This window comes from Myxocyprinus asiaticus, chromosome 7 (assembly GCF_019703515.2).
Source record: "Myxocyprinus asiaticus isolate MX2 ecotype Aquarium Trade chromosome 7, UBuf_Myxa_2, whole genome shotgun sequence".
Taxonomy (NCBI): Eukaryota; Metazoa; Chordata; class Actinopteri; order Cypriniformes; family Catostomidae; genus Myxocyprinus; species Myxocyprinus asiaticus.
In genome coordinates, this window is record NC_059350.1 from 10,286,832 (window position 1) to 10,312,121 (window position 25,290).

The 25,290-nt window shown below is 38.1% G+C and overlaps 1 protein-coding gene across 4 annotated transcripts in view; it reads right to left on the minus strand.

The window, feature by feature from the left end:
* Positions 1-4,910: 4,910 nt before the first annotated feature.
* LOC127443863 (mucolipin-1-like) overlaps positions 4,911-25,290 on the minus strand; it is a 47,973-nt gene continuing 27,593 nt past the window's right edge. For all 4 annotated transcript variants that reach the window (XM_051702853.1, XM_051702852.1, XM_051702854.1 and 1 more), the window contains exons 11-15: positions 14,988-15,110; positions 12,234-12,350; positions 12,069-12,158; positions 11,521-11,651; positions 4,911-8,555 (exon numbers count right to left, since the gene is read on the minus strand). In XM_051702853.1, coding sequence (XP_051558813.1) covers positions 8,519-8,555; positions 11,521-11,651; positions 12,069-12,158; positions 12,234-12,350; positions 14,988-15,110 — 498 coding nt within the window. In that variant the 3' untranslated portion in view covers positions 4,911-8,518. The remainder of the gene's footprint in view (positions 8,556-11,520; positions 11,652-12,068; positions 12,159-12,233; positions 12,351-14,987; positions 15,111-25,290) is intronic.

Consider the following 25,290-nt stretch of genomic DNA (forward strand, 5'->3'; position numbering starts at 1 on the left):
AATACGTGAGTTTTAACGGAAGAATTCATGTAAGTGCATATATAAAATTATAAGCTTCACATTTCTGCATTTAAACCCTCAAAAAATTGGCCCCATTCACTTCCATTGTAAGTGCCTCACTGTAACCTCGATTTTTGCTTCTTTTTTAAGAAAAAAAAAAAAAAAAGGAAATTCCACTACAATGGAAGTGAATAGGGCAAACCTGTAAACATTAAAATACTCACTGTTTCAAAAGTTTAGCCACAAGACAAACAATGTGTTAACATGATATTAGTGTGATAAAATCCTTTTCTGTGCCTTTAAACCCATTCCATTGTAAGTGCCTCACTGTAACCTCAATGTTTGCTTTCGTTTAAAGAAAAACAGAGAGGAGTCTAAATTCATTATGGTGGTGATCAACATTATGCCAAAGGTTGTCGATTGAGCCTTGCTTCTATTTTACCTGGAATATTCCTTTAACTGTGTTCATGTTTAGTTAGCTTTTTAAGGTAGTTTAATCAAATATAAATACGAGGCAGTCTGGGACTAAAAGCAGCATTTAGGCAGAGAAAATCAGTCATACAAGCAGTATGACAGCTAAATTCATTCTGTTAGACATACACTATATTGCCAAAAGTACTCGCTCACCCATCCAAATAATTGAATTCAGGTGTTCCAATCACTTCCATGGCCACAGGTGTATAAAATGAAGCATCTAGGCATGCAGACTGCTTCTACAAACATTTGTGAAAGAATGGGCCACTCTCAGGAGCTCAGTGAATTCCAGCGTGGTACTGTGATAGGATGCCACCTGTGCAACAATTCCAGTCGTGAAATTTCCTCGCTACTAAATATTCCACAGTCAACTGTCAGTGGTATTATAACAAAGTGGAAGCGATTGGGAATGACAGCAACTCAGCCACGAAGTGGTAGGCCACGTAAAATGACAGAGCGGGGTCAGCGGATGCTGAGGCGCATAGTGCGCAGAGGTCGCCAACTTTCTGCAGAGTCAATCGCTACAGACCTCCAAAGTTCATGTGGCCTTCAGATTAGCTCAAGAACAGTGCATAGAGAGCTTCATGGAATGGGTTTCCATGGCCGAGCAGCTGCATCCAAGCCATACATCACCAAGTGCAATGCAAAGCATCGGATGCAGTGGTGTAAAGCACGCTGCCACTGGACTCTAGAGCAGGGGAGATGCGTTCTCTGGAGTGACGAATTACGCTTCTCCATCTGGCAATGGACAAGTCTGGGTTTGGCGGTTGCCAGGAGAACGGTACTTGTCTGACTGCATTGTGCCAAATGTGAAGTTTGGTGGAGGGGGGATTATGGTGTGGGGTTGTTTTTCAGGAGCTGGGCTTGGCCCCTTAGTTCCAGTGAAAGGAACTCTGAATGCTTCAGCATACCAAGAGATTTTGGACAATTCCATGCTCCCAACTTTGTGGGAACAGTTTGGGGATGGCCCCTTCCTGTTCCAACATGACTGCGCACCAGTGCACAAAGCAAGGTCCATAAAGACATGGATGAGCGAGTTTGGTGTGGAAGAACTTGACTGGCCTGCACAGAGTCCTGACCTCAACCCGATAGAGCACCTTTGGGATGAATTAGAGCGAAGACTGCGAGCCAGGCCTTCTCGTCCAACATCAGTGTCTGACCTCACAAATGCGCTTCTGGAAGAATGGTCAAAAATTCCCATAAACACACTCCTAAACCTTGTGGAAAGCCTTCCCAGAAGAGTTGAAGCTGTTATAGCTGCAAAGGGTGGGCCGATGTCATATTAAACCCTATGGATTAAGAATGGGATGTCACTTAAGTTCATATGCGTCTAAAGGCAGATGAGCGAATACTTTTGGCAATATAGTGTATTAAGGGTCAACAATGGACAAATGGTGCCGACTTCTTGATTTCTGTGTATGGATGTATATGTGCATAAGAGAGTCCGAGAGAGATAAAAACATTGATTATGGAGTTCATGTCAAAGAGAAAGCTTCATAAAAGAAGACACAGAATGCACTCTCTTTCCTCTCACCATCAGTGTGGGCGGTATCTTAAGTGATTCTCATAGGCCTGCAGCTGTGCTTACTGTGTACTACATTGCACTGCTTGTCTAAACTCACAGGACATAGTTCTTATTTACGATCAGCTTTAAGGCCCTTTCATATCCAAATACTGAATTTTAACCTGTGGGCCAAGCTAATCACACAGCACCCATATTACTGAATCTCCTTATTAACTTACCTATTAACTTTCACTGTAAGTACCTCACTGTAACCCACATTTTTGGCTTTTTTTTATTTTTTAAGAGGGACAAGTCAAAATTCATTTTTATGCCACAAATGCTGTTGATTGATCTTAACTTGTATTGAACCATGAATATTCCTTTGATCTAGACAGAATTAAGTCTGCCTGTTAATATTTTAGAAGATTATTCTATAATGCGTGTAAGGCTGCTCTTGAATCTTTCTTTTTGTATATTATCACAATGGACTTATTGAGTTGGTTGAAATAAATCTCTTCCTGTTAATGCTGTTTGAACACCTGGGTGTGGCACATATTCATACTGCCACTTCATTCAACTGCAGTCAGGTCAGTTTGTGAAAAGTAAAGCAAGCCTTCATAGAATTGTTTGTTGTTTTGAATGGTCACAGATCTGAGCTCAGAACCTGAGAGGGTTTATACAGTTGTGTGCTCTGTTTGAACAGTGTGTGCACAATCTCGTTCTGTGGTGGTTTCAGATAGCAGTCTCAGATAACAGCATGTACCCTGACTAAAGCAATGGTTAGTGCACCTAATTAAACCAGCTACTCATGCATACATGCCAAGAAACTCCCGCCCCACATTCACATACACAGTCTGCTAAATCTCTAGAAATAAAATTCCTTTTTTTAAAATCCATTTTGGAAGTGAATTCCATAACAGGTGCCAGAGACATTGAACTTGAAAGGGTTGAGATTTGTGAAATAGCAGTATTTGTAAATAATGCTCTTAATATACCACCTAGTGGTCAAATGAGACAATAAGCAATACACTGCCTGTCAAAAAAAAAAAAAAAAAAAAAAAAAAGAAAGGCTCCTTTTGGATTTAAATAAGCAGATACTTAACCCTTGTGCATCAATTAAAAAAATTTACTCAGAGTTCCTTAGAGGACAAAAATGTCTGTCAAAAAACTGGCATAATAATATATTTATATTATTTTCCACTTTCAGTTAGTAAATTTTTTTAACCAACATCAGTCCTGATCATAACTACCAAATATTCATTCATTTTCAGGATTTTAACCCTTTAAAAGCCAGTTTGTTTATATAATGCCACTGTTGCTTTTTTACACACACACACAGACCTCCACCCCAACACACCCACAAAAGTTTAGTGGCATCATTTATTTAATTGGCCTGCAGTGCTCTATAATACAGCAAACAGAAAATAAGAAAAAAGCATGTATTTACTCCATAGGCTAAACATGAGAAAAATGACGCCATCAGGTGGAAAATATTTATATTTTAAGCCAGGGCTCCAGAATGAAAGTATAATAGCATAGAATTCATGATTTATGCATTAATGGCACTGAGATCAAATATTGCAGTTTTAATGGGTTTTTGAAGGTTGCACAAGGGTTAAGAGCCTATGATTGGATCATTATTGCAGTGATTAATATGTTTCAGCTGGCAACAATTCTTTTAACCCTAACTGATTCAGTATGTAGCTTCTCATTTCTTAACCATGTCGGAAGACGTATCCCGTGGTCGTGGAAAATATTTTACTGTGTTTCAGAAGGGGCAAATTATTGGCCTGCATCAAGCAAAGAAAACAACTAAGCAGATTGCTGAAATCACTGGAATTGGGTTTAAAAACTCTCCAACGTATTATTAAAACCAGGAAGGATAGTGGTGAACTGTCAGCTTCACAGAAGAAATGTGGTTGAAAAAAAATCTTGATCGTGAATCACTAAAATGCTTGAAGTCATATCGTAAAAAAATGACAGTAGAACTCATGGCAATGTTTATAGTGAAAGTAAGAGCATTTCCACATGCACAATGCAACGAGAACTTACAGATTGGGACTAAACAGCTGTGGCCACAAGAAAGCCACTTGTTAGTAAGGCTAATCAGAAAAAAACAACTTCAGTTTGCTAGGGAGCATAAAGATTGGACTGCGGAGCAATGGAAAAAGGTAATGTAGGGAAGCGCATGAAGCAATGCACCCATCAAGAATAGTGTCCACAAGCCTCTGGAGGCAGTGTTATGATCTGGGGTTTCTTCAATTGGTCAGTTCAAGGCTCAGCAACTTTATGGCAATAAAATGAAGTCAGCTGACTACCTGAATGTACTGAATGACCAGGTTAACCCATCAATGGATTTGTTCTTCCCTGACGGCACAGGCATATTCCAGGGCGACAATGCCAAGATTCATCGGGCTCAAATTGTGAAAGAGTGGTTCAGGGAGCATAAGGAGTCATTTTCACACATGAACTGGCCACCACAGAGTTCTGACCTTAACCTCATTGAAAGTCTTTGGGATGTGCTGGAGAAGACTTTGCAGAGTGGTTCGACCCTCCCGTCATCAATACAAGATCTCTGCCAAAAATTAATGCAACTCTGTATGGAAATAAATGTTGTGACGTTGCATAAGGTTGTCTAAACAATGCCACAACAAATGTGCACAATAAAGCTAAAGGCGGACTAACAAAATATTAGAGCATGTCTTTTTTTTTTTTTTTGGCCAGGCAGTGTAAATGCATGTATAGTCATTATTATCATTTTTTTTAAATGTCTAATTTATTATATTCTGGAACAATAACCAAAAAAGACTTTAGAAAATCTCTCTATTGAATAACCTAATACATATCAAAATTGTGATAAACACATGACTGACAGATTCAGAAAAATGTGCAATGACACTATTAAAAAAAGATAAAAAACAAACAGACAAGATCAGAAAAACCTTCCAGTTTTAAGGTCTAAATAGTAAACAGTACATTCTTGTACACAATTTCACCACCTTGGTTAACAAAAAGTATTTGAATAGGTCCTTTTTAGCAGTTTCAATTACAATTCACGAAATAAAATGAAATAAATCAGATGCACATCTGAAATAGGGATTTATGGATTTGGTTAACATACCATCAGCCCTGAGTGTGATAATGTGGCATCTTTTTAACAATTTGTATAGCTTCCTCTGTTAGTACAAGAAAGTCTTAAAGGTTTTAGAAAGTGTGCTCCATTTACTGATTGTGTGCTTTAAATTAATTCAAAACAGAAAAGCAAAAGAGACAACACAATATACACCAATCAGCCACAAACTTAAAAACCACCTGCCTAACATCGTGTAGGTCCCCCTCATGCCACCAAAAAGGTGTCCAGTGGTATCTGGCACCAAGACATTAGCAGCAGATCCTTTAAATCCTGTAAGTTGCGAGGTGGGGCCTCCATGGATCGGACTTGCTGGTCCAGCACTCCCATAGATGCTCAATTGGATTGAGATCTGGGGAATTTGGAGGCCAAGTCAACACCTTGAACAATTTGTCATGTTCCTCAAACCATTCCTGAACAATTTTGCAGCATTATCCTGCTGAAAGAGGCCACTGCCATCAGGAAATACCATTGCCATGAAGGGGTGTACGTGGCCTGCAACAATCTTTAGGTAGGTGGTACGTGTCAAAGTAACATCCACATGAATTCCAGGACCCAAGGTTTCCCAGCAGAACATTGGCTAGAGCATCACACTGCCTCCGCCGGCCTGCCTTCTTCCCATGGTGCATCCTGCTGCCATCTCTTCCTCAGGTAAACGACGCACACGCACCCAGCCATCCACATAATCTAAAAGAAAACGTGATTAATCAGACCAGGCCACCTTCTTCCATTGCTCCATGATCTAGTTCTGACGCTCATGTACACATAGTAGGCGTTTTTGGCAGTGGACAGGGGTCAGCATGGGCACTCTGACCAGTCTGCGGCTACACAGCCCCATTCACAGCAAGCTGAGATGCACTGTGTGTTCTGACACCTTTCTATTATGGCCAGCATTAAGTTTCAGCAGTCTGTGCTACAGTAGCTCTTCTGTGGGATCGGATCAGATTGGCTAGCCTTCGCTCCCCACACGCATCAATGATCCTTGGACCCCATGACCCTGTCGCCAGTTCACTGGTTATCCTTCCTTGGACCACTTCTGGTAGGTACTAACCACTGCATACCGGGAACACCCCACAAGACCTGCCGTTTTGGAGATGCTCTGACCCACTCATCAAGCCATCACAATTTGGCCCTTGTCAAAGTCGCTCAGATCCTTATGCTTGCGCATTTTTCCTGCTTCCAACATGTGAAATTCAAGAAGTGACTGTTCACTTGCTGCCTAATATATCCCACCCCTTGACAGGTGTCATTGTAATGAGATAATAATGTTATTCACTTCACCTGTCAGTGGTTTTAATGTTGTGGCTGATCAGTGTAAATGAAACATTACTCTAGAACATGACTGAATTATACATTAAAACAACATGGTGGAATTATAATAATAATAACAATAGAAACATGTTATATGACCAAAGAGATCTCCACATTACTTAACATGACTGGTCCCACTTGCTCTGTGGTTGTGTAAATGGCTTGCATCAAGCGCCAGAATTTAAATAATATCAATACACTTCTCTTATCAGTCAAGTATATTGTAGAACATAAAATTAGGCTTGTTTGTCCCCTTAAGTGATGCTATACGCATTATATGGGTCAAGCACTCTTAAAGGAATATTCCTGGTTCAATACAAGTTCATTTGTGGCAATCAACAGCATTTGTGGCATAATGTTGATTACCTCTAAAAATAATTTCTTAAAAAATAAATACAAAATTTGATAATGTTTCAGTGAGGCACTTAAAATGGAAGTGAATCGGGCCAATATTTGGAGGGTTTAAAAGCAGAAATGTGAAGCTTATAAATTTTATAAAAGCAATTACACAAATTCTTCTGTTAAAACTTGTGTATTATTTGAGCTGTTAAGTTGTTTAAATCATTTTTACAGCCATTTTAGGGTTTGTTGACATTACATCTTCATGGCTATAACGTTACACAGAAAAAGTAAGTGATTTTATCACACTAAAATCATGTTAACACACATTTTGTTTACGTCTTGTGGTTATGCTTTTGAAAAAGTTAATTTTAACATTAACGGATTGGCCCCATTCACTTCCATTGTAAGTGCCTCACTGGAACCCATATTTTTTCTTTATTTTAAGAAAAGAAGGGGTAAGTCAAAATTAATGTTTGTGGTGATCAATATTATGCCACAAATGCTGTCGATTGAGCTTAACTTGTATGGAACCCAGAATATTCCTTTGATAAGCTCTATTGTTCTAATATGAGCACTGCACCCTTAATCTTTTACCAGTGTTCTTGGATCAATACAAATGCAAAGAGTTTTAAAATAAAGCTAAAAAAAAATGGGAAATTGTACATTTTGTATTCTTTATGAAATATTAGATCTCTAATGTCATTTATAAAACAACATTATTGTGTGCAAAGTGAGTGATTCAATTACACTGGTTAATAGCTGTAAAATAATGCATCAATCTGCCTAAAATTCACTTCATCAAAAAACATGAATATCATCATACTTAACATCACATCCAACAATGAGGTATTAATTACACTACAAATAAAAGCCATCTGAGACATCATGAGATTATTTAGGCATTAACATTAAAAATTCCAGTTTTGAGGCATATACTTGCAGAACATACATTTTTATCATAAATAAGGGTACTATAAGGGTCACTATAAGACAATAACTCTTATGAATGACTCCAGGGAGAGCTAGTTTTGCTCAAGTGCTGAAAATATTCAACATTACCAAAGATGTTTGAATCACGTAATTTGTGCATGGTTCGGTACTTACGTTACCCATGCCTGGAACCAGCCACAATACCTAAACTTTACCTTAAGTTTTACACCTGATAAATTCTTTGGCAAGCCAAAAGCAATTTGGTCTCTGCTGGAAACATCTGATTTAGGTGAGATGCAGACATTACACATTACTAGATGTTAGTTACAATTCACTTGACATTTAGCAAACATGTAAAAGAGAATGAGCAGCAAATGTTTCTTTGACGACTCGCACGGCAGTGTCTCTCAGAGTATTTGAGAGTTATGACCCACTTGCACACTACCGCACACACACAATGGACATGTGGAATCAATATTTAGGGAATTATTACTATACACAACATTTGCCTGTGTGCAGTTTCTTGTATTCTCTATCCTGTGGTATTTCCAGCATATATTAAGAGAGTACTGGGGCATCAAGCAAACTGGATTTAAGTTGAAATAAAACTAAAAACAAGTTAAGGTAAAACTAAAATGTTTCAGATTGTGGTTTAACTAAAATCTTATATGTGCTCCTCCACTTAAGGCCCAAAGTTAAGTGGCTGTGACTTTTTGGGTCTTCTGTCTGGAGCTTCCCTCATTTTACCATTGGCTTCTGTCCTGTTGCAGTACTGTAATGTGACCAGCAGAGGAAGGTGTCGTCAGGCTTCAAGCCTCATGACTTCACTAGTTAACAAGGAGGATGTCCTCATATGTGGTGGTTCTGCAGGGTTAGACAAACAGATTACAAGCTAACAGTCTTCAGATACATTTAAAGGTAAATTATGTTTTTTTTTTTTTTATACTTTCTCCTATCCCAGTGTAATGTATAGAAATAACTATAAGTAAGCCACGTGGTTCATGAGGTCGATTTTAAAGAGTATAAACACAATGGTACTCGGTTTGTTTGAGTGTGGCTCGAGTAGACAGCCTTGAGTGGTGATGGTACTTTTGTGTGGAAATCCCAACCTAGTCTCATAGAATGAACATTACTATAACAACATTTTTACAAACTGTCTTCTTTCGTGCCGAATTCTGTTTTGCTGCAGTTTCCTGGTGAAATTAACACTAGAGGTGCTACAACAACTGTGCGTTTTATTCACTTTCACACAAGTCACGACTACAATGACTGATGACTTTATAAACACTTATTTTTTGCTCTATTGCTCACACACTTCTATGTTATGACATAAAACACTTTTACTCTAAAGCATCATTTAAAAAATTATACATTTGAATGCTTGTATTAAAGACTCACCAACATTTACACAATTAATCCAACGTGATTAACTTCCGCAATAGCTCACCTGATAGAGTGTTGGACTTTGGACTCGGAAGACCACGGCTCGAGACCAGCGGAGCACGCAAGTGGACACGTGAGACGAATGTCATAAAAGTGACAAGAAATGACGTGGTTGCTTTCAGAAAATGTGCCTTCCTTTCTCCTTTTGTTTTTGGATTCTTTCAGTTAGGTTTAGGCATTGGTTAAGGATGCCTGTTTAGTGTCTACCTCTCATTTGCTTTTAAAACACTATTGGTTGGGTTTAGGTTAAAGTTTTAGGATAGGGAGGTACATTTTTCTCATTAAAACCTCCATCTAATATTCACCTTAAAGGGTCATCAAACACCACAACACATTTTTTGAGATGTTAACAGGTATATATGTCTTGCACACAAGGGCAGAGAATGTCAACATTCATTATTTTTAATTTCAAGAGGAAACGGGTTAATTTAGGGATTTTTCTGGATATTTTCATCTTCAGGGTTTGAAATGAGCATCGAGTCAACGTCACAGGTCGTGACGTCCGTGGTTTAGGCTTTCCATTGAATTTCAGCAAATCTACGTCACGGGTGTTCTTGATATTATTCATGAGAAGGCGTGGCCTTTACTCTTTGACAAGTGAGTCGTTGCCATTCAGCAATTCAAACTCTCAAGCGCCATCAGTCAGTTAAGAGAGTTGATAGTACTGTGATGTGATTTCCCACCCATGTTGCTGACAGAGGGACAGGACAGTCTTTCAGTCAAAGGCAACACCTTTTAAATGTTCGCGCAGCACGCATTTATTAATGTGAGTTTTTCAGATATGCTGTAATGTGCGATGTCTCTGACTGGGACTCGTTAAAGACACGGTTTGCATTGATTGTCCCAGACACAAACGGCATCCATCCATCCCTAATGTAAGAGTGTTAACCGATCTAAGCACATATATTTGTAAATCATCGTCTTGGAATAAGTCTCAAAAGTTATTTAAGTGTAAAAAACGTTAACATATTTTCGATACAGAGCACACGGCTTGGCATTTATTTGCGTATTAAATTACAGATATAAAATTCCCAGTGTGATTAATGTTTTGTGAGCTTACAAAACAGAGTATAATTTGTGCATTCTGTTACGAGCAATTGTGAGAATGTTTGATGCTGTTAACTGCATTATTAAAATAAAGCTGAGTGACTGGATCAGATAGTTGTTGAGTTCACGCCCCCTTCTCCCCTCACTCCGCTACTGATCACGCCCACTCTGAGCGCATAATTTAAAAATGTGGTGAGAGCTCGATTATGCTGAAATGAGGGTGCTGTGACCCTTTAAAAACCTTGTCTAATTTCGATACCATTTCATTCACTTTTGGCGCCCCCCACTGGACATTTCACTTAGAAACTGCAGCCAAACCTGTAATTAGGCATGCAATTTTGTTTAGCAAAAATGTTGCCATGGACCAGGCTGGGAAAACATGTTTGGAAACCATTCTTATTTTCTGAAATTTGGTTTGTGCCAATAGAGTGCAGCAGTCTGATTCTGGAAGTAAAAATTACATAAATTTTTTCATAGGGGAACTGATTTTTAACAATAAACGTTAAAGACATACCTACCATGTGCCTCTGTTAAAGCTATAATTTCTTGTTATTAAAATTTGTATTTAAAAAACAATGTTTAATACCGGAATTTCTGGTGAAGAACTACACTACCCATGATCCTGAAGAGAAACGTTCCACCAAGAATTGCGGCCAACAATGTATGCCAAAGAAGCTCTGCAGTGACCGCCTACTCCCATCATGCACTGCAAATGAGTCGGCCTCCCTACACTTTCAAACCACTAACTTCTTTACTTATAATCAACAACTTTAAATACTTTTCTATCATATTTAATTCGATTAAGTCATTCGCAATGCTTAAAATTCTGACCTTTCAGTTTCAACAAAACTATTATGGACCCTTTTCACAGACTGTGATGACATGTTTCCACCTTATTTAGCAGCATGAATCAAGCAAACTTTTAAAAATTATTTAGTGTAAAATTTATAACATAATACATTATAAATGTATTACATTATACATTAACATTATTTGTTATATTACTCTTGAATTAGTTTTAAAAAACGAGTTACCACAGATGCAGTGAGGTTTTTAATACAGCTGCTGAGAGAGTGACAGCAAATTTGCCATCTTCTCTCTTCTGAATTTCATAATCCACCGCTCTCTATTTTTCTCAACTGGAAAGTTGTGGAAACGTGACAGTGGTGTTTTTCTTTCGAAGTTGGAGCAAAAATCATATTTTCCATGGTCTCCCATTCACGGCTATCAAAGTTTACCCTGCAGTCGTTTACTTCCGTGTTCCAAAACCCGGAAGTGTGAAAAGGGTCCTTTAGATCTGATAGTATGAGGCATTTTCTTTGTTTCCAAGGTGACAGACCTGTCACAACAGCAGAAGAAAGAGCACGGGGAGGTCTCAATTCCACGGAACTTTCCAGAGCAAGGCGTGTCCGTGCACTCAGCGATGAATGCGTGCAGGTCAGTGATATGGATGGGTTCCTGAATTTGATGCTGAAAGGAAATGAAAGGATATCATGATACAAACATCCCCATTTTTACATATATAAAAATCCAACTTTGTTTGATTTATTGGTACTCAAAACTGAAAACAATTGACAAATCTCTGTTGTATTTTGTCAGGTAAAAGACTGTCATTTCTGATATGTAATTTTTCATTTTCTTCAGTGCATACTTGTTTTTCTCTTTTTCCAAATAACATTTTCTGTTGAATTACTGTAATATATATAATCATTAGCCTTCACCTTGAATCAAATTTAACTAGAAAACAAAAACAACTAACAATTTATAACAATCCTAATAAAAATAGATAAAGATTAAAATGATTTAAATGCTAGTTCACAAAAACATGGGAACAAAAACATGTTTTTCATTTCTATCTTTACATCTACCACAACCCCTTTCTCTTACCTTGATGGTCTCATAAGCTCCAGTGATGAGCGCGATAAAGAGCGAGAGCACCATGTAAATAAACAGAGAAATGAACGTGTACAGGTAAACCTGCAAAAGAACAAAGTGTCTTTAGTATAATACTGAATGTACGTACCTGTGTGTGTAGGCGTGTGTTAAACTCACCTGACTGAAGACCCAAACGAGCATGCTGCTTTCTTGCATGCCACTGAAGGTCACAAACATGTCATCTCCATTGATCAGAGAGAACAGACACTCGGACACCAGAGACAGAGAGCGGAACTGAGGGAACAAAAACACAGAACACTCTATAGACAACTCTAGGTAGAGAAGATGTGTGATTGGCTGGCAAAACTTACTCTTAAACCATATGTTTTACAGTGTCTTAAAATTATGGATGTCCCAATACCGATACTGATATCAGATTCGGGTCCGATACTGCACTCATGTACTTTTGACAAGTGCTCGAAAAAAATGCTCCAATATAAAAAAAACGATACCATCTGACGTACGAATGTCATGCGTAAATATTCTGTGCACAAATTAAAATCACGTTATGTCCTAGTGTGATAATTAAACTGCAAAGGCTGCGATCTAATGAGATATAGTTTACATGTGCTGCACGCTTCAAAGTGAATAGATCTTTTTTTTTTTTTTTTTAAGAATGTTTGAATTTATATGTAAAGCCGACTGCTCATACCAAGGAGCTCTAAAACACCATCATGAGAATTGCGCGTTCTGTTTATAGCAAATGACAGCGAGCAGATAGCTAATTCAATATGTAGTATGCAACACATGCAGACTACATATTTATACATATTCTAGTTAAATCACGACCTGCTTTTCCTCAGGTGAGAAGCTACAGTCAAAAACACACAAAAACAGAAAGGACTTCACTCCAAAAAAAAAAAAAAAAAGTATAAATATATCACTCTGTATATACTTATGTAATATTCACTGTAATACTATTACTACTCTTACTAATACTACTACTACTACTACTAAAATCAACAGTAATTTTTCTTTTTTTATATTTAAGCAACATCTCACATCAGTGATGCCCTGTTGTGCAGCACTTTGTTTGACAAAAATAACTCCATTGTTGTATTTTGGATTGTACTATGAGATTTTGTATAAAAGCACTTCATTTGATAAAATTACTACAATATTATGTTGAAAATTGAATGTTCTATTTTCTTTTTTTTTTCTCTCCAATTTGGCATGCCCAATTCCCAGTGTGCTCTAAGTCCTCGTAGTGCACCCCCCCACCCCCAAAATGTTCTATTTTCATTTGATTACAGTTTTAATGAATTCATTTATTTAGACACCATTTTGCTGATAAAATTTAAATAAACTGTTGATATGGAATTTAGAAAAAAAAAAAAAAAAAAAAAAAAAGAAAGAAAAAAACAGGTATCGTATCGCGAGTACCGAAAAGGAAGTATTGTTATTATGTTGTCTGAAAAATGGTATTGGGAAATACCTACTTAAAATATTTTGAACCCCTCTTGGACTTCTCTGGCTACATTTTGCAAAATGATATTACAATGTTCTTGACGTGTATTGTGGCAGTTTCGAGGTGAACTGTCCACTATGTGGTGCTAAAAGTGAATTAAATGTTCTCCCAAAAAGGTGAGGTTTTTAAAGTAATAGTTCACCCAAAAATTAAAATTCTCTCACTATTCACTTACCCTAATGCCATCCCAGATGTGTATGACTGTCTTTCTTCAGCAGAACACAATTGAAGATTTTTAGAAGAAGATAGATTTCTGTGAGGTCCTTATAATGGAAGTACATGGGTGCCAGCACTTTGATGGTCCAAAAGTCACATGTAGGCAGCATTAAAGTAGTCCATGCGACTCCAGTCAATCAATGAAAGGTTTATGTAAGTTTTTAACTTTAAATTGGCGCTTCCATCCAGGGCTCTGATGCTGTTTGATATGGCCAAACTCTAGGGTGACGTTCGTTCTTCTGTTGTAAATATGCGACGCTTCAGAATTCTCGCGTGAACTTGCCCACGCGCTTACGTCACGCGACAGCTACGCGATACGTCAGTTGCTGGCAGGAAGCGCTTTTTCAAAGTTAATGACGTTTTAATTATCTATTTATTTTTGACACAAATGTATCGATTCACTTCAGAAGACATTCACTGATCGACTGGAGACGTGTGGATTACTTTATTGCTGCCTAAATATGACTTTTGGACCATCAAAATGCTGGCACCCGTGTATTTCCATTATAAAGACCTGACAGAACTCTATCTTCTTCTAAAAATCATACACATCTGGGATGGCATCAGGGTAAGTGTATAATGAGAGATTTTTCATTTTTAGGTGAACTACTCCTTTAAAGTAAATGCTCAATCGAGTTTTAAATACACAATACCTTAAAGCTAAACATAACCCTAACCGATAGTGTCATAAAAGCAAATGAGAGAAGAAAAAACAATTACTGAAGCAACCGTGGTCATTTTGTGGTGCTTATGACACTTTTGGCTCACAATGATTCACGTTCTCAGTGGGAAAGGTATATATTTACACTCTTAAACACAAAGTAGCCTATAATGTTAAAAAGGTAAAATGAAAATTAATATTACTGAATTAATAAAAAAAACAGACTATAAATTCAGAGGTGAATAACACTTTAAATAGCCACTGTACATTTTTGTTGGTTATTTGCAAAAGTACAAAAAGTATTTTTATTTATTTTTTTATTTTTTTTGTAAAAGCCATGGTGCATGGCAATCATTAAGTAATCATACAGTATCATAGCATATTTCAGTATATCTCATAGTATTACCATACGATCTCCATCACTGTATTATGGTACTGCCATGGTCCTTTTTTTGTAAAGGAAGTGCTGAACAAGAAAAAGTTTCTGTCAATCACACTCTCCACCAATCAGGCTTGATCTGCATACCTTAACATGATAGGGTCCCAGCACAATCCACCCACAGAAGCAATAGCCGAGGTAGATCACCGCTACACAGCAACAAAAGCGGATCACATTGGGGAATGCAGCTCTTAATGTGACAATGAGAATCTGAGGAAGGAAAACACCATATAAAATACAAATACCACAACTTACAAAATAACATCTTGCTAGTTTTTAACTAAGTTTGAACGTATGTTGTAGTGACGTCCTCGAGAGATGAGCTCACATTTTAGGTAATGTTCAGTGATAAAGTGAATAATGCAACAACAATCTTTAAAGGAATAGTTCACACAAAAATGAAAATTCTCTCATCATCTCAAGAGTGATGAAAAGGGCTGGTAAAATCACTCTTGACCCCATTCACCCAGCACACTTCCTCGAAATGTTGCCCTCTGGCTGGCGCTACAGAGCACTGAGCACCAGAATAGCCAGACACAGGAACAGTTTTTTTCCCTCAGGCCATCCACCACATGAACAGTTAAAATTGCCCCCAAATTCTTTCCTTTGGTCAATACAACCATGTGCAATATTCAATCCATCCATTCCTACTTATATCCATATTTCATTTACATTCTTTAACATATCCTACCTCTTCTTCAATATAATACATCACCTGCACGTAACTTTATATCTGTAAATAAAATATTCTAACAACATTATTGCACTACTGTATATTTCTCTCTTTTTTATCTGTTATATCTTATTTATTTTATTTTATTTTATTTTATTGTTTAACTTGGGTCAAACGATTTGGGTAGCCTTCCACAAGCTTCTCACAATAAGTTGCTGGAATTCTGGCCCATTCCTCCAGACAGAACTGGTATAACTGAGTCAGGTTTGTAGGCCTCCTTGCTCGCACATGCTTTTTCAGTTCTCCCCACAAATTTTCTATCAGATTTAGGTCAGGGCCTTGTGATGGCTACTCCAATAGCATGACTTTGTTGTCCTTATGCCATTTTGCCACAACTTTGGAGGTATGCTTGGGGTCATTGTGCATTTGGAAGACCCATTTGTGACCAAGCTTTAACTTCATGGCTGATGTCTTGAGATGTTGCTTCAATATATCCACATAATTTTCCTTCCTCATGATGCCATCTATTTTGTGAAGTGCACCAGTCCCTCCTGCAGCAAAGCACCCCCACAACATGATGCTGCCACCCCCATGCTTCACGGTTGGGATGGTGTTCTTCGGCTTGCAAGCCTCACCCTTTTTCCTCCAAACACAACGATGGTCATTATGGCCAAAAAGTTCCATTTTTGTTTCATCAGACCAAAGGAAATTTCTCCAAAAAGTAAGATATTTGTCCCCATGTGCACTTGCAAACTGTAGTCTGGCTTTTTATGGCAGTTTTGGAGCATTGGCTTCTTCCTTGCTGAGTAGCCTTTCAAGTTATACCGATATAGGACTCATTTTACTGTGGATATAGATACTTGTCTACCTGTTACTGTAAAATATTTTTATAAAGTTGAATATAAATTAATCAAGTATAATCAATGTAAATATAGCCATTTTATTCTACAATTATTTCTGAAGGTCAAAGCATGTATCTTAATGTATGTTTGTGGAGAGGTCTGTCTTGGAATGGAATGTGGGGCCCCTCGCATATTGTAAACTGAATCTCCTGTGTTAATGCTAAAGAAAATATAGTGAGGCCTCTCCACAGTGGTGTCCAGTGACACATATGGAATATATTAGCCATGCCTTGGTAGATCATATCTATAAAAACGGGTACCTTGCTCTGCAGACTGACTCGGCTTTGCTATCTCTGAAAATAAAGTCTTATCATCTGGCATCAAAACCCCAAGACTTTGAACACAGAGGCGGCAGAAACCACGAAAAATTGGCTCCCAACATGGGGCTGGAAGAAGCAGAAGAGTGGAAGATCACGGTGGGCTGGCTGGACAGGCAACACAAATAGTGAGCATTTTTTGGTTATATAATTAGTTTGTGTTGCTTGCCAGAGTTTGCCCGTGGTGGTAAGGACACTCAAAAAGCTTTGCCAAATTTAAAGAGCAAAAAGAATAAAAGGGTTTTGAGTCCAGAATAAATAATTGCATGCAATGATCTGTTTTTACTGTTAAGGGGTCTTTGATGGATAGCTGTAAATGAAAGCAGATAAAGTTTAAAGAAGCAGGGTAGGCAAAAATCTTGCAGGGCATTGCTTTTCACTGTGCTGAGGAAGTGTATCAGTGAGAGCAGAACTGACAGGAAGTGTAGAATAGGAAAAGTGTATGTGTAAAAGTCCTGCGGATAGCGCTCTGTTGTGTTGAGGAAGTGAATCACAGAGGTCAAAATGGGTAGGCAAAAATCTTACTAAATATGCTTTTTGTCATGTCGAGGAAGTGAATCGGTGAGTAGGGCTGTTTGGTAGGTCACCTAAGAGAGGTGGTAGAATAGTTGCATTTTAGAATTGTATTGTATTGTTTGAGAGCTCTGTGTTCATAAAGGCCTTGTGTTTGTAAAAAGTGTATGTGTAATTGTCTGTGTGAGTATATCTGTGACTGTGGCTGTATGAGAAAATAAACTCTGTATCTTGTGGACAGTGGGTGCCTCCTGGACCGTTGCGTGAGTGTGACTAATCAGAGGGGCACAGTTATTGTCACACTTGAGAGGAGTGGATGAGAGAATAAGGGGCAATAAAAGGGGCAAAGCATGAGAGAATAAGCCTTAAATAATAAAAGGACAAAGAATGAGTATGAGCCCAAAAAAACGGGACAAGTATGTATGAAAATAGGTATGTATGAGAATTTGAACCCCACAAAATAATAAAGGGACTTGTATGAATGCTGTGTATTAAAAAGTGAAGGTGAAAGAAATTAGAAAAATTGTTTCAAGATATTGGCTTTACAGATTATTGTAGTAGGAAATAAATTAAAATAGTAAGATATACGTTCATCCTCTAAATGTAATGATTTATCTAAATGAAGGGTGATAAAATAATTTTTCATTCTTGGTATGCCAAGTAAAAATAACTGAAAGAAATAAAGAATTCAGTTTATCTAAGAAAAAGTAGCTGTTATTGTGGTTTGGCACTATTTGGAAACAGAGTGATCCTAAAAGTAAATTGACAATATATAGGAAATTTGTACACGTATGTGGTATAATTATTACAATTAAAGTGCAAGTTATAGAAGAAAATAAGGGAAATTGGTTTATAAATAAATGAAAATAATTTAATTTCTTTTGGAAGACCATACTATTTGAAAAATAAAAATTGTACAAAAATTGATACATTGATACATTTTTCCTAAAGATAGGGTTTGTTGTATTATAAGAAAAATCATGGCTGCCACTCCTGTGGACATATTAGGATTAAAATATCCATTGTGTAAAGAACTTATAGATAAGCTTTCAAACAAATGGCAAAAGAGAACCAAAGATATGATGACAAAATGGCCAAAGGAAGGGACATTTGATGTAGCGTTGTGCAATGAAATGGAAACATTGATAATTTTTTTTTATTAAACTAAAAGATAAGAGTAAAAAAAATAAAAAGAGAGAAACAAAAAGGGAAAAAGAGAGAGAAGTGCTAGCACTGTTCAAAAAGGAGAAAATTATCTGAAAAATATAAGACAATAAGAAAAATACTGAAGGATGCAGAAAAAGAGAAGAGGTCCTTGTTAAACCACCTCCATATGTGCCCTCAGAAGGTCAGTTCCCAATACTCAATGGAACTGTAGAAGTTTTAGGAGAAATGCAGATGGAGGGTCATGTGGAGCTGGAAAAAGAAAAACAAATAGGGATGAGACCGAAGAAGAAACAGGACAGAAAAAGTGAGAGAAACTTGCCTTTAGATTGTTATGAACAGACACGGACAGCGTTAGAAAAAAGTACAGTATGAAAAGGTATGTGAAGAAGAACTGTTAGGGCAAGTGTGAAGAGAACAAGAGGAGATTGAAGCAGAAGTGCAAGTAATAGAAACACAAATAGATAAGAACATTAGAGAAACAGAAAAATGAATACAAGACACAGATAAGGTGAGAAATAGAAGTAGACTATTGGACAGTAGGGAGAGAGAAAGCGAAGAGTCATCATCATTTGATGGAGGAAGGTGGGCACAGGGAAGAGAAAGAGGAAGGCTTAGACCATTGGCACAGCAACTCCCCATTTTAATTAAAGGTACGCAGGGACAGTATGTGCCTTGGGCTACACAGGACCTTGAGGGTCTGGTCTCTCACCTCTCTGATATCCACGAGGGGGCTGGGAAGTGGATTAGAGAGTATGAAGAACAAACAATGGGCAGACTTTTAGCTGTGGGGGACATTAAAGCACTCCTGGCAAAAATTGTAGGAGGAGCAAAGATGGAAGAAATCCTTCAAGCATCTGATCTGGACAGAGTTGTGGACTCTTCATACATGGATGGAACTGTTTTTGATGCATACCGTCCAGCTGTGTGGCAGGCAATGCGTGCTGAATATCCAACCAGAGTGGACCCTAAGGCATTAAAGGGGGAACAGCTGGGGGAAACAGAAAAACCAATCACATATGTCCAGAGACAACTGAAAAGATGGAAGCAAGAAACTGAAGGGAATCCAGAAGCAGTCCCATTAATGGCTACATTGTTTAGAAGTGCTGTGATAGATGCCATGCCACAAGCTATAAAGAGCAAGCTGGAGGACGTGGACGGTTTAACCTCCAAAACACACAAGGAATTTTGTGACCATGTGACTCATGCAGTGGAGCAATACAGAAAAAATGAACAGAAGCTTAAGAACCAAGAGAAAGAGCTACAGAGAAAACTGACTCAGTTACAACTTGAAGAACTAACACATAAGCATAAGAAAAAGATTCAAGCTACAGTAAAGAAAGAAGAATCAGAGCAAATGACAGTAATGGCTCCTGTAATTGATCCAGCACCAACTATCCAGCTAAATCCACCTACAGCAATCCCTACAAATACACACCAAATCCCTGCACCCACCGTCAATGTCTATGCTCAACAGCCGGGGACGATGGGATGGAAAAGAAAACCATCACAAGAGGGACAGAGAAGAAGAGGCAGGCCTAATAATTTTCCTCCCAGAGTGTGCTGGGGATGTGAACAGCCTGGACATAAATGGAGAGATTGCCCCATAAATCCATGGCAACAGCCACCTGGGGGTGGAAGGGGGGGGGGAGTTGGCAACAGCCATTTCGAGGTCCATCTCAAGGCCCAGTAAACCCTTGGGGAGGTCCAAATCAAGGATATTAGGGATGCCCAGAGAATCCTACAGGGGTGCGTCAGCTTCCAATTTTAACAACCAATGCTGATCAAGAATCTATGCTGCAGGTTAAAATAGAGGGAAAAACCACACCCATGCTAGTAGACACAGGAGCAGTTTAGACGTGTGTAAATTCAAATTATGCCTCACATCTCCCCTTGTCTGGAAAATTTGCAAAGACAATAGGATTCTCAGGACAAATGCAGCTAATTCCTATGACTGCTCCAGTTTGTCTACAAACTAAAAACAAAAGTGCAACCACACCTATCCTGGTATCAAATCAGACACCTGTTAATTTGTTAGGGAGAGATGCATTATGTAAATTGGGGCTTCAAATTTGGTGTTCTCCAGAGGGAGTGTATATAGACTTACAGGGAATAAGAACTCAAATGATGATTTCTGAGCCAAGAGCAATTGTGTACTGGATAGGACAGAGAGAAAATGATGTGAGACAGACAATTAATAAATGGGGAAAGTTTATTGAAGCACAGATTCCTGAAGCACAGTTGCCAAAATCAGAATTTCACTGCACGATGATATTTGATCCTGAGAGTGATGCAAAAATAGAAAAGAAATGGCAGGAAGGTACTGAAGGACAAAAATCGAAATGACCTTGCAATACATCATAATAGGCAAACAAGGAGCAGCTTTGAATATAACTGAATTTGTAAAATATTGGTTTAATGTAGCAGATTCTGCTCCATATGTATCCTTATATGTAGGGGAAAATTGGAAAGCAAAAGATTTAGGGCCAATGATGAAAAAGGCTAAACAGTGCCAATGGGAACCAACAGTAAATCCATTGATTTTTCATTCTACTGACAAAAATTACACAAAAATTTTGTGTGAGACTATATTGATGGGTACTCCTCAGGAAGTAGTTATTAATAAAAAAAAATACAAATGCAGATTATAACAACACCCAAACTGGTAGAGACTATTGCTGAACTGTTTAAGGAAGTGGAGTGTCAGGTACCGTGTTATGGTCTCAGCATGACACAGATGTAGGACTGGTAAATTCAGCCAGCCCAATAAGAATACAGCTTAAGCCAGGTGCACGCCTGCCAAGCAATTCGCAGTACCCTTTGCGGCCTGAGGTTGAAATGGGAATAAAAGACACTATTGAAGGCCTAGTGAAAGCAGTATTATTAATGGAAACAAACAGTTACTGTAATACTCCAATTTTGCCTGTGATCAAAGCAAACAAATCTAAATGGCGCCTTGTTCATGACTTACGAGCAATCAATGATATAATAGAGGATTGGCCAGCTGATGTTCCAAACCCGCACACACTGCTGACAAATGTCCCTCCTGATGCCAAATACTTTACTGTGATTGATTTATGCTCCGCCTTTTTCAGTGTTCCAGTGGCAGAGGAAAGTAGACACTTGTTTGCATTCACATATGCTGGTAAACAGTATACCTATACCAGAATGCCACAGGGATTTAAACACTCACCACATATATTCAATCAGGTTCTCAAGGCTGATTTAGAAGACCTAATGATAGACAGTACTCTGCTGCAGTATGTAGATGATCTGATGATTTGTTCCACATCATTGGAACAATGTCATAGAGATTCTATTAAAGTACTTACTAAATTAGCTCAAGGAGGTCACAAGGCATCCAAAACAAAACTACAGTATTACCAGCCGCAGGTTGAATATTTAGGACGATTGATCTCATATGGCACAAAAGCTATAGCACCAAATCAATTAGAAGGCTTAAGTAAAACACCACTGCCACAAACAGTAGGACAGATGACGACTTTCCTAGGAATGACTGGCTTCAGTTCTGATTGGATAGAGGAATATGCAGTAAAAACAGCTTCTCTGAGAGAAATCATGAAACAAGCAGGACTGCAAAATGTAAGTACTCCACTAAAATGGAATACAGATGCGTTGCTAGCATTTGAGTCTATAAAGAAAGAACTACAAAGAGCACCTGCCCTCTGTAATCCCGACTACACTATACCATTTCACCTGTATGTGGCAAACAGAGCTGATGGTTTTGCATCAGCTGTACTGATGCAAGAGACCTGCAGTGGTAGGAAAAAAACAACCCATAGCTTACTATAGCACTAAGCTGGACAACGTAGCACAAGGTTACCCACCATGTTACCAACAAGGCCTTGCAGCAGTATATTACACATACGAGAAAGCATCTACATTAACCATGGGATACCCAGTAACCATTTATATGCATCACAAAATTGTGGAGTTACTAGAACAAGGAACATTTGGTCTGACTCAAGCCCGCATTCTAGCATATTCATCAATACTTACGTATCCAGATGTTACCATTAAGTGATGTAATACAGTTAATCCAGCTGAACTGAGATTTGGAATACCATCATAAATTCAGATAAGGGATCAGCATTCATTCAAAAAACTGTAGAATTGAGAATAAAACAGAGACTAGGGTGTGTTTATCACCCACAATCACAAGGGATGGTAGAAAGGGTAAATGGTACCCTCAAGGCCAAACTTAACAAAATATGTGAAAGTGCTAAACTTAACTGGACTGATGCTTTACCTCTTGCACTAATGAGCTATCGCATGCAAACTAACAGAAGCACGCACTTAACACCACATGAGATGCTTACGGGTCGACCCATGCCTGTGCCATATTGCAGAGGTCCCTACAAAGGACCCCCTCTAGAGCAATTGCAAATGGAACTTAGGTCTTATATGAAGAAACTAACTGCAATACATAAAGCTATCTATTTACAGGAAAAGAGAAAAGAGCCCAAAGAGGAGACAGAGACATCTTGTCCAGTCATCCCAGGTGACCAAGTATATTTGAGGGTATTCAGGAGAAAGTGGAATGAGCCCAGGAGAGGGGAACCCTACAAAGTGGTGACAGCTACTCCAACAGCAGTAAAAGTGGAAGGAAGCACCACCTGGTATCATCTAAACCACTGCACAAGAGTTCCCAGAGTAAGGAAGGAAAGAGAAGAAGAGAGACTTGAAACAGACAATACGGAAGAAAGTGAGGAGAGACCAGAGACACAGGATGAAAGAGTGTAGAATGGCAAAAGCTCAGAAAGAGATGCACAAACAGCTGAGCAAAGCATAAAGAATCAAGAGAGTGGAAGGAATGAGTCCAATAGCATGTCTGATGATCATCACACATCTACTGCATCTGATACTACAAGCTAAAGCCACAATCAATACCACCCAAGCTTATCTACTACAAGCCCAAGCTACAGCCAACACCACTGCTCAAAATTTCAACCAGACTTCCCTACAATTGATTTTTCAGTCCTCGGTAAGACCCAGTAACAACTCAATAATAACCCCAACAGAACAAGAATTGAATAAAGAACAAAAGATATCAAAACAATGTAGAAACATTGATAATGATATCAATAGTAATGAGAAAGTTAGCAAATTAGATATTTTATGGGAAACAGCACAAAATAATGAATGGTACGAATGGGCAAAGTTTACAGCAAGAGAGACAGGTATGGAAAATTGCCTACTTTGTTCCAAATCACCCTTAAACAAGGTAATAGTAGTTCCAAATCCACATGACTACCGAAAATGTGCTGAATTTAATAGAACTTATGTCATCTAAAAAAGCATTTTAGACCCTATTGCTCAGCTGAGTGTTTGGCTTTTTTGGGTAATTATATCCTTAAGGATCAATTTAATAAACCACATTGGGGAGGCTGGTGTAGATATGGGGATATAAAAGAAAATATTAAAAGAAAAGAAGGTAGAAATCCCAAAATGGTACAACATAGATTATAGCCAAGAGTATGAGTGCTATAGTAAGCCTGAAGGAACTCATGATTTGGGAGAATTCAAGGGAAGATGTGCTACTATTTGGTACTTAGACAAAACAAATGCTTGGCAATCAAATATACCTGTAAGAGCCTGTAAGGGAATGAAAATATATCCAGAAGAATGTGAAAATCAAACTACAGCATTACCTTCAATAGAGTTCAGACAATAGTGGTGGCAGACTTCTTTTGGGTCTGTGGAAAAGAACAACTTATGGCCTCCTTACCACTAGGATGGAAAGGGATATGTGTTAGAGTATGATTGATTCACGAAATTACCATGGCACAGTGGGAATTAGGACAATTCATGAAGGAAGATAGGAATAGAACTAAGAGAGCTTATAAAACAGACCCTAATGTGTTTATAGACTCAATTGGTCAACCCAGGGTTAAAGAAAGGTTTGAATCAATATTCATTTGGATTACACAAAATAAAAACAGAGAATGGATCAATTATATTTACTATAGTCAACAGAGATTTATTAATTACACTGATGATGCTTTATCTGCATTAGGACAAGTTCATGAAACAAGTAGAATGACGTGGCAAAATAGGCAGGCTCTTAATTGGTTATTTGCAGACAAAGGGGGTGTATGTGTTATGTTTGGAGATCAATGTTGTACTCTTATACCAAATAATACTGCTCCGGGAGGAACATTTAGTGAAGTCAAGATTAAATTAAAAAAACGTAAGAACCGAAGTTAAAGCAAATGCTGGAAGAGATAATCAAATGTGGGATTGGTTTGATCTAAAGTTAGGAGCATGGGGAGCATGGTTTGCTAAATTAGGAATGTTTTTTGGGAATTGCAATAATGATAGGAGAGCTATTGTTTTGTTGTGTACTTCCTTTATTGAGGTCACTAGTTATCAAAGCCACGGTTAAGCAAATGGAAATGCTAAGATGTCAAGATAATGGGAAAGTGATTTTAGAGGGTAACCAAAGTGTATATTATCAGGATTGGTTTATAAACCAAATTGGGATTCACAAACATTGGATGAGGATTCAAGTATCTCAAATGAAGACGAAGAAGATGAATAAAGATGAGCCACACCCTGGGTGTAAGTGCTAGCCTAACCTCTCCCCAAAGGGTGACCCTCTACGATGTGCAAAGTATCTGGGTTGAAGAGATCTACACTACAAAAAAGAACTCGTAATATTATGATGAATATTTTGTTTTATGTTTGATATCCGCTACATAACTGTGACAACCACGGGCAAGGCTGAACCAGTTGCACACTCATGCTTATAACATGCTTATATGTTTCAATTATTGAATCAAAGTATAAGGGAACAGAAT